Raw genomic sequence first — 15,500 nt, 5'->3', positions numbered from 1 at the left:
TGGGGCTTTAAATTGTCCCATAGGACATTAGAAATCCCAAAATTATTATTATGCAAAATGATCTATGTATCCACAGTCACTAGCTGCCTATGGTGCTTCAAAGCATTCTATTTGAAAATAATGAAACAACCAGCTCAAGTCTTCTGATACTAAAATTTACTTTCTTCAATCCCCAGAAGCCTATTCTGCAGCCCTGCTACCCAGAAAGGATTTACTAAAGCCTGAAACACATGGAAGGGCCTTGTGACTCAATCTTTCTTCCTCTGACTCACGGTTAAAATATATTAAATCCATAATCCATTCCTTTGGGGCATTACTAGGTGACATAAAGTCATTGACAATCATTTGGGGCCAATGAGTTAATGGATCCATCCACTGACTTGTTACTTTTACTAGAGTAAAGCCTTTCAACTGGGGTGGCCATTGAAGGTTTCATGGAGGAAGGGGGATTTGATCTTAGTCTAGGAGGATAAGAAAAACTACAGTAGATAAGTAGGGAAGATGACATTCCAGTCTGGGTACAAATCAGTCATGCTCAGAGTTAACTAGAATCCAAATGTTAACTGTTAGCCTTCCAACTAGAGTTTCAAATCAAACAATGGTTTTTTAAATAAGTGTATTCATACAGGTAGGCAAACAGAAACACGAATAAATAATAGAATCTAACTCTTAAGAATGGAATAATGGGTGAGATTTATTTTTCTGTTTGGCTATCTTTTTGCTTATATAATAAAAATCTGATATTAATAACTCTAAGTCCCCTTATCTAATAAGTTATCAAAGAAAAGATAAAGGTGTAGAATCTCCTCTCCAAAATGAACTCACTTACATCAGGATAGAAAGAAGTGCTTTCTGGTATTACATCAAACAGAATTTAACTTGGCTGAGTGAGAAGAGTTTGCTTATAGTTACTTCCGTGAGGAAGACAGAAATAAAATAGCAAGAGTATAATGTTGATTATTTGTAGAAAGAAAAATGTTATTAATGAAGTGGAAAGCACATTGACCTGGGATAGATAACCTATGTTTAAATTTCAGACCTAGTAACTTACTAGCCTCTTTAACCTTGAGCAGCTCATATATCACCTTCTGTAAAATGAAGGTTATAATATTTATTTCACACAGTTCTTGAGCATAAATATCATAGATGAAACAATATTTTCAAAGTATAAAACTACCAAAAGGAATATTAATTACTATTACTCTCTTTAAATTTGCCTTTGAGTTTATATGGGTCTTTAAAATTATTTGTAGCTCAGAAGTGTTTGTTCTTTATGTCCTAAATATACTTCAGAATATATTTGAATATGTTTTTTTATACTGTAAGTGTCCATTAAACAGTACAGCTGGTTTGGCCTTGAATCCAATGATGGCTGTGAACCATAGAGCTAGCATATGAAAATATCTTTGTCTCCAAGACCGTAAGCAAAAAGGTGACCTTCATTGGCTGAGTAAAGCTGGAATTCTGGGCTATCCACCAAGTAAAATGACCTGTGGCAGAATTTGAGATGAGCCATTTTAGCTCAATCATTTATGACATTTTACTTCACTAAACTGTGATGGTGAGTGGGTCTCTGGCATTATTTCCTGAAAACCTTTTTTAATCATTGGGAGCAAGTGGGCAGTGCTTAGGATCCATGAAGGGAAAGTGGATAATCCTTGGAGTACTTTGCAGAGCAAATCTAGTCTGAGTCTCTCCTGCTTGATCTGAAATTCCTGCACATATGGAAAAGTTATTTTCAGTAGGAGGGTACCTATGGCAAATGAGCAAGTTTCCTGTATTCAGTTTTAGAGCCCTCAGCCAAAAATAAAGGAGGCAATAGAAAAATTATGAAGCAGCAGTGTTAACCATGATCTAACACAATTTTCATTTTCTCTGTGTATTTCTTTTCTTTAATTAAATCACAGCTTTAGTACAATTATCAACAATTTAGGTAACAAAGATTCCATAGGCTATAGGGGAAACAATTGACTTATTTAAAGGAAGAAATAGGAATGATGTTCAAATTATGATTAAATATATGAGCTCCTCCTGAGAAGACCTCGTGTGCCTTATCACAGCCAATTAAAAGCTTGGACAGGTAGATTATAGGATACAAATCAGAGCTCATAACAAATCAATTATGAAAAGTAAAGCTGCTCCAATCAATCACCCATTGTATAATTAAGTCTGCCAAAGCCTCTCATACAAGCCAGAGTGGAGAAAAATCTACGGTCAATAGTGTTGCTAGCATACATCATCTTACTTGATTCCAGCAGCAAAACTCGTGTTGGAGTTACCATGCATGATCTGTGCGTCATGGAATTGGAAACTAAGACAGCAATTCACAGTCATGCCATGATTTGATTTTTAAGTCATGCCATGTTCACTTATTCTAATGTTAGGGCTCAGCTCTACACAAACACCTCCCAGTGTTAAAGTCATGGAAATGTGGTTTGGAAGTTACTGTATGATTTTGAAATAAAGCAATGAATGTCATGGACTGAGCAGAGGCAATAAAAACATAGGGGTATAGAGTCAACCTGTACAATAGAATCAGCAGAAAGGCCATTGCTAGATTTAGGGGGCAAGTGGGGAGAGAGAGGTGTCAGAGGTGATTCCAAGGTTAAGGTTCAGCAATTAGAGGAATGGGGATACCAATAACATAATTGCTGAAGTTAAGAGTTTAAATGTTGATTTTAAATTGGATGACACATTTCAGTTAGAGATTGACTTTCAGGTGGTAGCAGGAGGAGCTAACTTTATTAGTTATAATATTTCTTGTATTCATGAATTATGAAAATGGAAATACAAAATCTACCCAAACAAGAAGATAGTCTTAAAGTAATTAATACTCAATAAATGTAACTTATTTCTTAAATGCTCTTTTGATTTAAAAAAATAGTAAATCTCATTTAAATCCATAATTCAATGTTTTTTATTCATGGTTTTCCAATTACTATGATTACTTTTTGATCTGTTGGTTTTATTTATTTTTAATAGTTTATTGTCAAGTTGGATTCCGTATAACACCCAGTGTTCATCCCCACAAGTGCCCTCCTTCATGCCCATCACCCCCCTCCCCTCCCCCCACCTGATCAATTGGTTTTAAATCAAAGGATTAGAAATCTAAATAATTATTTTTAACTTTATTCCATTTGTAAACTGAATTCACAAAGCTTTTCTAGATACTTTGGTGGTCCTGGCCTTTTTTGTAACTCAGATCACTTAGTGGAGGTTGATTTTATTACATGAATAAATTGCTTGTGATATTTGTACACATAGTTGGGTATTCAGCTTGGGTGTGTGTGTGTGTGTGTATCTGTGGATATGTTTCCTAGTATTTCATTTTTTTCAGATAGGAAAGAAAACATAAAATTATATTGCATTGAGCCAAATTATTTGAGTCAAGTTATTCTAAAAATTGAATTCTAAAATAAACTTTTTTTTCAATCTTCATTTTGTGCATTCAGTTCCATTTTTACAAGCAAGTCAATATGTATTTATATGTAAAGAATGTGATTCTGAAAATTATGTCCTGTAAATGGTGGAAAATTACTCCCAGAAAATGGAAAAGGAAAGAAGGAAGGAAGGAGGCAGGGAGGGAGAAAGGAAAGCAACAAATTTCCTAGCTTCTTATTTTACACAGTACTTTTTCCTTAGCATTATTGCCCAGGTCAAACTGTAATTTTATTCTAACCAGATTGCCAATATATCTCCCTTTGATGATGTAGATTTTGGCAACTTATTTCACAAATTAGCTTTGTTAAGCACTATAATTGTCACTATATCAAATTACTCTGAGTGATACAAAGTCATTGAGTTAAATGCAGAGATAATAGTCTATCCACAGCACAGAGAAGACATGCAGGTAAAGATGTAACATTTCCCAGTATGTGCTTGGGACCCCAGAAATACTGGGGAAGACCTGAGGAGGAGAAGGCAGTGACCACCAACAGACTGGAAGTAGAGATGAATTTTGAGGCCCCTACTTTGCAGCTGAGTATTTGCTTCAGGACATTCCTCTTTCCCTACCTCAGGCTTTCACAGGTTCCTTCTGAACTCCAGGTAGTGTGCTTTTCTAGTGTCAGGGACAATGTGTTACATCTGGTCAAGTTCTTACAGTATAGAAGACAGAATATAGTAACAATAATAACAACTTTGAAAGGTATAATTTTAGGTAGCTTGGAAACTGACCCCTTGGGTGCCCCCATTGCTCATGATGTTTTTTCTTTCTTTCTTTCTATGTAGTTCTGTTTCATTTGAAAGACTTGGATGGAGTTTGTACCCTCCAAGTAGACCAGTGTCCCACACAGAGCCTAGGTACTCATCTGTGTCACCTGCCTGGGCCCTTGAGGCATTGCAGTTAAACACCTGGTAAATTCTGCTACTAAACTGTTTCTGGAATTTCTGGAACAGTGTCAGATCACTATTTGGTTGAACTCAAGGTTAGAAGATGGTGAGAGAAAAGGGGGAAAAATCCCAAAGTTTGAAGGTTTCTTCCTGAGCAGTTCTAAAATAAAGAAACATGGAAATAACTCCTCTCTATTCATTACACAGCTTGGCTAGATTTTTTTTATTAGAAGTTGTCAAGTACTACTAATTTACTATTTGCCTTAAATATGACTATGAACTAGAAACATTTAGAGCTGTTAGTGACTTTTTGAATCTTAAATTTGAAGCTGATTGTGCCCTAAACTCTCCAGGACAGCTGACAATGACATAGGTAGTCCATATGTGTTATTATGCAGACAAAAATGTACATCACTTATTCAAAGGACTCAGAATAGCCTTCTTTCTGATGAATATATTTTATGAATACATTTTATATTTTATATTTAATGAAATATGGTAGTGTTGAAAAAAGAAACATGCATTTCGGAGCCACTTGAACCCAGCTTCCTCGCTTAATGGGTCTTGGGAGGATAAGCCACTTTCTTAGGGTAAACTCAGGCAGTAAACAACTATCTGAGATCCATATCCAGACCTGAGTGATTCCAACATCTGTCTCTACTTCTATGTGCTATGTGCCTGCCTCCCCAGAATAATAGTTGCCATTTATCAAGCACCTAGTCTTTACACAATAGTTTATAATATTATATTCAAATTTCCCAAAATGTCCATCAGTAGACATTTCTGTACTGAATTGAAATATATTTTGTATTTTTGCCACATGCTGTTGATTCTACTATCAATAGACGTATCAAATTATAGATGTCTCAGGTAGGTTTCTCCATGAGGGCAGAGATAGTGACTTACCTAATTTATCTTCGAAAGCAGCTAACACTGTGTCTTAATCAGAGCAAGTACCCAGAAAGTTTGATGGATGGCCATCAGATTTGCAGATCTGTTTTGCTTTTTTTTTTTAATCTATTTAAATTTAATAGCTCATGGGTATCTAATATCTAGTCAACTAGATACCCATTCTACTAGTTTAAGTATATATATTATTATACTAGTTTGAAATAAATAGTAGAATTTTAGCTCTGACTCCAGTCATTAAAAGCTTAAAGCCCTAAGATCAAAATAAGTCATGCAATTGCTTAATAGATTAGTGAACATGAGAAATAAGTGCCTCTGGGTCTTGGCCAGAATTAATCTTACCCTGGTCTGAGCAGTTAGAATTTATATTATTACAATTGTATTCTGGTTCATGGAGACATACTATTCTCTATCAAATGACATGTTCCTGGAGGATTTAGAATAAGGACTCAATAAATATTTATTGAATTGAATTGAATATATAATTCAATAAATACCTTCAATAGTTGGAAGTGGAAAGACAGTATTGGAATAAAAAAGCCAGACAATGGATAAAACTAGTCAGGGAAAAATTTTGAGATTTAAGTGAGCTCCATGCTGTAATTTAAATAAAAGAAATTGGTGGAAAAGATAGAGACTGATTTACACAAATGAGTCTGTCTAGACTAAGCCTTAAGATCTGGCAAAGGAAGGAACCAAAAAAAGAAAGCTTAGCCAAAATATAGCATGGGGATGATGTATGGAAGGAAGTGAGAAGAAATGGAGTGGAAATAAATGTGAACAATTAAATAAATGTTTGATAGATATCTCTGAAAGATTTTTATACTCAATAATCAACCTTCTTTCTATCCACATACCATTAGAATATGAATTTCGTTTCTGGTCAAATACAGATCTGCTACAAGGATCTCCACTGCTTTTTGTAACTTTACAGACATCAGTAGCTTGTATTTTTTAAAGAAAATTCTAAAGGACTCCTATTTCAGGAAATCATATTTATAAGCAAGACATGTTCAGTTGGACAAATATCACAGTATAAGATACATAACGATTCCATAATTGTGTATTCTTACCCTGATGAATTAGGAGATATGATACATCTTCTGTTATCAAGAACCCCAACTCTTGAGACATTATTTGACATGGCCTAATGCAGTCAGAATCAGAAAGGAGCTAAGCCATCTTCCAATAAGAAATACAGGTTTTAGAAGAACATGGTGTTTCTCAGCAGGGGTATAATAATGCAGGGGGGTTGTATGTCTTCAGTATCTACTTGGTTGCAAGCACTGTGCTATTCTATGCATTTTCACACACTTCAGTATTCTACTTAAGAAAGAAGGAAACTGAGCCCATTGATTAACCACACACACAATGTCTCCCCACCAGTAACTGACAAAACTGAGATTCAAACCCATGTCTTACTCCAAAGTCAGTGCTTTACCTACAACCAATACTTCCTCTCTATGTCATGCAAAAGTACCCTAGAGTTATTTTCATCTGCAATATCCCCACCCCCGACAAGTAGACAGACAGAGAACAAGAAAAATAAAATGAATTGACCCATCATTCTCTCTTATTTCACTAAGATATTTCTAATTAAAATCAACATAAAAAGTAAGCATTATATGTTGTTACTCAAAATGAGCAAAAGTAGTAATCTTGCTGAAATAAAATACGATTCAAAAGTTTTATGATTTGCTCTTTAATTTTTTTCTTTCATTTAATCTGAAGATTATACTAGTTCCTTTGAATACTTAAAGTATAGCAAACCTTGGCATTACTAAGAACTGGAACCTCATCTCTGGCTCACAGTTAGTTTGACTAAATGGGCTACTTGGCTGCTGCACAGATGGAGCCTTTATGGGAAAAGAAGTCAATCAATTGTGCAGGCCATGAATCTTTGAAAGCCACAGGCATCACTTGTCTTTAAATCATTCAACATAGTTTGGCATTCAATAACTCAAAGAAATAAATGCTGAGGAGAAAAAAATAGGCTTTTCTGAAAATTTCTTAGAAATTAATTCCAGTTAACTCTTAAATAAGCTTCAAACGTGGACTTCTCTTTGTTTTATATTGCCATTCACAGTGAGAAGGCAAAATAAATACTGAATAATCAACTAGGATTGTGGATCAGAATGATTTACAATGACATTCCCACAGAAGATGAGAAAACATAATGAAACAAAACTGTATGAACTTTCAGTCCCTTTCAGCTCTTCCCTGAGTGCATTTGATTGAAGGTCCTTGGAGGTGACAGGCACCACCAGATATGGGGTTGATGATGTCTTACCCATCCTTAAGTCCCAGGAACATCCTCAGTGGGATTCTTGGAACTCACTCTCAAAGTGTTCATTGCCTTTTGACTACAAATCATTTATTTGGTAAAATAGTGGATCTCCATGATAAAACATTGTTTGCATATGAATGCCCCAACCACTGTATATAAATCTCCACTTTAACTTTGTTGACCCTGCAAAACCTCCCCGTCATCAAAATTCCCTGGGGTCCCTCTCTCTGTTGAATAACTCAATCTCAGTCCAGTAATATTCTCTAGCTATCATCCAGTGTCTCAGCATTATTAATCCAAAACTTTCAAAACCCCACTAGTTAACTTAGTGTCAGAGTCTGAAAATGTAAGCTTCATTTCAAAAGTCCTATGCTACATCCAAAATGGACTGTGGCTTCTTTCTCAGTCTGTGGAGCCAAATAGCCCAATCAATTGGGAACCCCAGTTTCTCTCTATTGACTAGACACACTGTCTTACTCTCTCAATGTTGAAGACAGAGTGTGTGATATTAAATTCATATGTCTCCTATCAATTAATTTTTAGGATCCTTACCTATGTAATATACTTCTGTTTTTATTCCTCATTTCTAAGAATGTTTAGAGCCAAAAGCATCAAAGAGAAAGTCAATCTCACGGCACCTGGGTGGCTCAGTCAGGTAAACATCTGACTTTGGCTCAAGTCATGATCTTTTGATTTGTGAGTTCCAGCCCCAAGTCAGTCTCTGTGCTGATGGCTCAGAGCCTGAAGCCTACTTTGGATTCTGTGTCTCCCTCTCTCTCTGCCTCTCTCCCACTCATGCTCTGTCCCTCTGTCTCAAAAACAAACATTAAAAATTTTTTAAAAAGAGAGTCAGTCTCTCCAAAATTCGGCTATGATAGAAAGTTCAATAAATAAAATAAAACTATTTTACATTGTAATTCTGGTCCCACTTTTTAGATGTACAACAAACTTTAAAATGAAGCCAAAATTCTTGGGTACTTACCCAAATCTTCACTACACTCTGGACCTCTTGTGGTTCACTTTTATGTAATAGGCATCAGGTCCATTAAGTTTAATTATATCTATATTGTCTCTGGTTAAAGTAAGTGGAAGAGAATGAATACCACAAACTTTAATATTCAGAAGGCCTATAGCTTTTTACTGGAAGATCATGTCCAGCTCTGGGCTCCAAAGGCCAAAAGACAAGGAAAACTTGGGTAGAATTCATTAAGGCCATACTAAGGACTGACAGTATTCAATTTAGAAAAGAAAATAATGAAGAATAAAGTGGGGGTATTACTCAAGTTTGATGAAATTATTTTCTAACATCCAAAATTATTGCATCTGGAATTGAAAAAGAGGTAATTATAGATTCTTCTTTGACATATATAAAATGGAACAAGTTTCAGGGACTTACATTGATTTATGCATTTTTCACAAAGATGTATGGTTAGATTAGGTCTTTTCTGAAGTTCTTTCCAATTCTAGATTTCTAATACTGGTAGCCAAATATACAGTCTTCTCATAGGTCTACTAAATACAAGAAATGTTTAAGTAAATCAAGAAATGTGATGAAATAAACTGCAGAAAGTGAAATTGCTTGCCCTTTACTTCTAAATAGAGAGGATTTGTATGTATTCCTCTAAGTAAAAACATAGAAACCAAACCAGTTAACTACAGATTATACAAGAGTAAAAGCAAACAGCACACAGCATAAGAACAGACAATGAAGTTCTATTGTATAATCCCTGAGAGCTCATTATAAATATGCCCTCGATCAGAAGGTGAGCTGAAAGTACAGAAAAATAAGCAGTTTGTTGCAAGGTCATTCACACTGGCAGCCCCAGAAAACATTTGAGAAAGTGATATTTGTCTTTGGTGCATTTCTACTTTACATCTTAAGCTTCAAGTATCTTTTTACTGCCATCTGGCCCTTCAGAGTCATTCCTCGCAGCACACTCATAGTTTCTGCTTTCTTTATCATAAAGACACACCTTTGTTATTAAATTTTTTCAAGCATGATGACTTCAATTCAGAATTTTTAGTTATATTTCCCATTATTTTAAGTTAAAGTATAGTTAATCTGTGCCTAAGGATGATATATCCCAAATGGGTTATGTTATGGATCTATTTCCATAGTGCTTCTGCTACTGAGATTTCTGGACCATTGGTTAGTAAAGGACTAAGGAGACATTTTGCTGTGCCTGAAATCCTGCCAATCAAATGCCTACCTCATCTATGTGTTTTGACAAACAATCTGGATTTACATCTTAAAATATCTTTCTATTCTATTTCCCCTTGATTAGATATAGACAATCCATATGTTTTTCTGAATCTAAAAGCAAATGAGGGGCATTGGTTGGCTTAGTCAGTTAAGTGTCCGACTCTTGATTTTGGCTCAGGTCATGATCTCATGAACTTAATTCCATTGTCTGGCTCTGTGCTGACAGTGTGGAGTCTACTTTGGATTCTCTCTCTCTCTCTCTCTCTCTCTCTCTCTCTCTCTCTCTCAGCCCCTTCCTGCTCATGCACTTTCTCTCTCAAAATAAATAAATAAACATTTAAAAATTAAAGCAAATCATTCTTTCAAATACTTTTTGACTATTTCTGCCAACTCCAGAAAAGGTTAAAAAAAAGGAAGTTATGTTTAATCAACTTAATAATGATTATAATATACCTGTCTCATTATATGAATTGGGAGTGTTTGTTAATTATGTCTCTCTAATGGAAAATTTAGTTTTCTTTGATGCATTAATTGGCAATAAAGATTTTTGGGATTTTGATTTTAAACAGCACTAATGACAGATGATTCCAAGAACATTCAGTTATTTCTTGGGGAATCTCAGTAAAATTAAAGAAATTTGTTTAGTTTAACAGGATTTAGTGTTGCACACAATTTGTATTTGTGAAAGCACATATTGCTTTTTAGGACTAAAAGATACAATTGCTTTAAAAAGGTCGTTTAACATTTGAGGTTTTTGTTCTTGCTGTTATTTTGCTTTGTTTTGTTTGGTAGGGAATGGTCAGATAATATCTGGAACGTAAAGAATTGTTGGGTTGGGCAGAAATATTTAGTATAGATGAGATTATGAAAATTCTGTTCTTACCTTTTAAATATCACATGCAAACATATCCCAGAGCATATCACCTAATGACACCTAACATTTGTTGCACTTTGAAGTTTTTAAGGTGTGTTCACAATAAGTCTTTAAATCATTACAACAACCTTGTAGTAGAAAGGATGGATATTATCTCTATTTTATAGATGAGAAAATAAAGCTTGGAGATGTTTGTTGTCTCTTACCCAACCAAGGCCACATGGATAATAGAGATTAGTATCCAACTTTGGTTTGGCCCACTGTGGTGTTTGTTCTTTTGTTGCTATTTTTTTGTTGGGTCCTTAAATTTATTCCTCCAGTAATTATGGTTTAGATCATTTTTACTAGGGAAGCTATCTAAGTGATTTTTTTTTTTTTCTGCAGGAACCCAAGTCCAAAAATCTCTGGTTAGCATATACATTGTTATACACAGGCATAGGCTGATCACTCTCTTCTAAACTATTCTGGTTTCCAAAAGGAGAATAAAGATGTAAGGAGATGATACTACTAAAATGACCTGGTTCTTGGTGAGATGCTATTTGCATCTAAGTTCTCTTCAATTGTGCTTAAAAACATAGAGAAGTATGGAGTCAATAAGGAAAATGGGACAATGACATCTAGTGATTAGGAGATCTGGTAAGAAAAAAGATTTCTAGAGAAAAATCTAAATACAGTTCACAGGGATATTTAAGTATAAGTCCTAATCTACTAAATTTAGTGGTCTAGACAAAAGATTTATTTAAAATTTAGGTTTGCTTCACAGGAGACTCTTAAACACAGAGGATAAACTGAAGGTGGATGAGGGACTAGGGGAGAGAGGAAAATAGGTGATGGGCATTGAGGAGGGCACTTGTTGGGATGAACACTGGATATTGTATGTAAGCCAGTTGACAATAAATTATGTTAAAAAATAAATAAAGTTTTAAGTTTGCTTGTCAATAGGGCCTTAAGTCTGGTCTCATTTACAGAGAATTCGCTTTGTAATGCAAACTGAAATTTGCAGGGCCAGCGTCATGCAGTAGAAAATGCATGGGCTTTAGAATCACCTTTATCTGAGTTTGTTTGTATAATCTGACCCTTACAGTGGAGTAATTTCCACAGAAATTACTTTACCTCCCTGGTACTTACTTTCCTCATCTGTAAATGGCACATTTGGCTTTTAAAAAACATGAATGACTATTCTGGGAGCTTCAGTGAGAGCCACAAGGGTCATTTACATGCCTTCACTGTTTTCAAATAGTAGCAGCACCTGTACCAGGACACCTAAAAATGGAGCTGGGCAATACCTTTCAACAATGACTAGAGAGTTAACTTCTAGGACATTGTGGAAAAATTACCACTGTGAGCAAAGAGAGTGATAGAAACTTGCTGTAAAATTATATTCAGTTTGAGATGTTAGTATTATGTTGATTTACTTGTATTTATTTATAAACTATATGTGCATACCATTTGCACCTCTTATTAAACCAAAATAAGTTAACATTTGTTAAGTGAGATAATATATTTGAAAATAATTTTTGTAAATTTATTTATTTATTTTGAGAGAGAGAGAGAGACCAAATGGGGAAGGAGAGACAGACAGACAGACAGAATCCTAGGCAGGCTCTGCAATGCCAGTGTAGAGCCTGATGTGAGCCTCATGTGAAATCATGACCTGAGCCAAAACCAAGAGTTGGATGCTTAATTGACTGAGTCAGGCACCCCTGAGAATAAGTTTTAAATGCTATAGCACCTTAAAGAAGAAGAAACAGAAAAAAATTCTATTTTCATCAGCAATATTTTTGTTTTGATTTCCCATCAGCCAAAGACCTTCCTGTATTTATGCTCAATGATGAATATTCTATTAGAATTTTGCTTTCTTATGTATGCTTCTCTAATTAAAAAGAAATCTGAAAAAAAATCAAAGACTATTTTGTCTCGGTATTCTTAAAATAGATTATTCACTACAGCCTGAGCTTAGACTTATTATGTTTCTACTATTCAAACTCCTTTTGTCCACCTGTATTGTTTAGACCTGCAAAAACCCAACACCAAGTCCTGCCTGTGTACAAATTAATTCCATGACCTCTGCTGTCTTAATTGCATTTCTAGAAACAGCACTTAAATGTGTGATTAAAATCACCTCCATTCAATAAGTATATAATAATGTTTGTGTATTGCAGATCACAGTCATTTATCAGGAATACGGCAGATTTACTTTTTTACAGGAAATGGAAAGTAAAACCTCATCAAATGGATGTAGCCCTTCAGAATGGCTCTCAAATGGGCAATGCTGAAAATTGATCTGGTTACTTGTCAATTGCATTATTCAGACATGACATCAGCAACAAAGCTGTAGCCAGTGCTAGCTCATTGCCCACCCCATGACAACCTTTCATAAATAAAAAACCTACTCAGTAAAGATATAAGCATCTCTTGGACTGTAAATTGAGCTTTGAAACCTAATTAAACAACTGTCCTTCCACCAGCCTCATTAATAAGCACTGAACCAGACTCTACATAAACAACAAAACATTTTATAACGTATCCTCACCAATGTGTCATTATCTAGAGGAAAAAGCAGACTGTTTACCGAGACAGTTTCTATATTTCTGATTTTGTTTATGATCCATTTTATAGACTAGCTTGTTAGATTATAACTGACTAAAATCCTAAATTGAAATCTTTTGGCAATGACACACTCTTTGATGTTCTTCAAACAATTCTATTTGTTCCATCAGTGCAAAAGACATCATGCTTCTTTACCTGGGGGATTATGTTCATTGAGAATCACAAGTGATGCTGGTGTAGGTCTTCTTTTTCTGATCTGTGAACGACAAAGGCCCAGCTGAGGTCAGTGAGAGTCAGACACTGCCCCAGGTGACTCCACAGCCTGCAAAGCTATTCCATCCTCCTCTTTTCCCAGTATAAAAAAAGCTAATTTCTGGAGAGCAAACAGTAGGTTCTCACTATTTGCAATTATAGTAAGACAGAGAATAGAACTGTCAGATGGTAGTATCACCTTCTTTGATCTAAAATGGTACCTTTCCACAGAAAAGAAATAGTTGTATATAATCCAGTGACGCCACTGAAATAACAGGCAGTGTAGGTAGGAGGATGACTTGCTAATTTTAATGGCTCTCTTTGAGCCTCATAACATTGATGATGGTTTCAAGAACCATTATTCTTAAATTTAAGGTAAAGACTCTTAGAAAACTTAAATTTCTAGCAGGTAAAATTTAATGGCATTAGTTCTTAATTTCAATTAATAAGGTTTTCTTATTTCCCAGTAAAATATTTAGGACAAATAAAAAATGAATATGGATTTTATGAGAGTAATTAATTTAAAACTATTAGGTTTGATGTGGGTTTTTTTCTTATTTAAGAATTACAGCAATGTATTATGATTAGAATTTCTAACATGCTCTTGATTTCTTAAATATACAGGTAAACTCAAAGCATATGTCAGTAGGATATAGGATAAAATTTACCAGACATTTTGTGCAGGACAAAACCAATGTCCCTTTCAACATAGATACATATTCAAGGTTATGTTTATCTGGCCCAAGTCTGGGAGGATCTACTTCAGGTTATCAAAACATCCTAGAAAGTTATGAGTCCCAGATTCAGTAGTTATTTTTAAGACAGTGTATAAAGTATTTGTAAAAAGATTCAGGGATAATTTAGATTTTAAGAAATTAACAAATCAGATTGACGACCCCATAAATTTGCCTCTCTTCTCTTGTAATTTTAACCACAAATGGTCTTATAAGTGGTTACATTGCATCAAGAGTCTAAATCTGAATATGAAGAGTAAGACAGATGTAAACCAATCTTACATGTAAGAGACAAATACAGAAATATAGATACATAGATATATTAGACATAGAAAAGGAATCCAGTAAATGTTTGATACTATTTTAATATCTGAATAAAATGTTTTACATTATACATATACCTAAAAATCCTATCTAGCATGTATTACATATAATTACTGCTTTGAATATATAATGAAAAATCTTTAAAAATTATTAACCCTATAATCTAAAATTATTTGAAGGTTTAATGTTTTCACTGTTAAATAAATCATTTTTATTTTATAAATGATGAAATAAAAGGTTGCTAATTCTGAGAATTTTTTAAAGTTTCTCTGAATGTTGAACATATTAATTTAGTAAGCAAAAGCAAACAGATTTCTGGATCCAAATCTGAATCACTAATATAACTATTTTTCTCCCTAATAGGGGCTAATCTTTTTTTTTTTTTTAATCAAACAAAGTACTGCATTTTAGCCAATAGGTCACCCAATGCAACTCAGATACAAGTGCCATATGGAAACCAACTTATTTCTCATTCACATACTCTGGAAGGTCACACAGTTAGGCAAATTCAAGCTGTAGACAAGCTTTCAGTTAATAAGAACATATGTCCATATTACCTTAGGTACAGGAACTGGTCCCCACCCAACCCCACCTACCTGCTCTGCTGCTTCAGGAGCAATCTGACTCTGGAATAAAGGCACAGCAAATTGTATCTTTTTGGGACTGTTGGGCTCCATAGTAATGATGAGAATTAGAGACGTGAAGGGCTCAGAAAGGCTAACCCCAGGTGATGTCTGGGATGTCTTTCCTTAGGCACACTCCACCAGCCACACAGGACACTTCGTAATAAATAGCTGTAATTCCAGAGCGAGCAAGTGAAGATGCCGAGGTCTGAGTAAATCCCTTCTTCAACTCCACAGTGATGCCTGGCTTGCCTGTTCCCCCACCAATCCCTTGGAACCTCTCAGCACAATACAGAAAGGAACAATAAGCTAATTGTGTGCTTCTTCACTAATACACATGCCAAGCATTCACTCAGCAGCTAATTGAAAATGCAATGCTAGCCTTGAAGGACCCGCTGCCCTGGGATTTGAA

At 34.9% G+C, this 15,500-nt stretch overlaps 1 protein-coding gene across 1 annotated transcript in view; it reads right to left on the bottom strand.

Moving 5' to 3' along the window:
• PPP1R1C (protein phosphatase 1 regulatory inhibitor subunit 1C) overlaps positions 1–15,167 on the bottom strand; it is a 116,509-nt gene extending 101,342 nt beyond the window's left edge. Inside the window, exons 1-2 of the mRNA XM_077776331.1 lie at positions 15,062–15,167; positions 13,351–13,411 (exon numbers count right to left, since the gene is read on the bottom strand). Coding sequence (XP_077632457.1) covers positions 13,351–13,411; positions 15,062–15,142 — 142 coding nt within the window. The 5' untranslated portion in view covers positions 15,143–15,167. The remainder of the gene's footprint in view (positions 1–13,350; positions 13,412–15,061) is intronic.
• Between the last annotated feature and the right edge of the window lie 333 nt (positions 15,168–15,500).

This window comes from Crocuta crocuta, unplaced genomic scaffold, assembly GCF_008692635.1.
Source record: "Crocuta crocuta isolate KB4526 unplaced genomic scaffold, BGI_CrCroc_1.0 scaffold17, whole genome shotgun sequence".
Taxonomy (NCBI): Eukaryota; Metazoa; Chordata; class Mammalia; order Carnivora; family Hyaenidae; genus Crocuta; species Crocuta crocuta.
The sequence above is the reverse complement of the archived record's forward strand: the minus strand, read 5'-3'. Positions and strand labels throughout refer to the sequence as shown.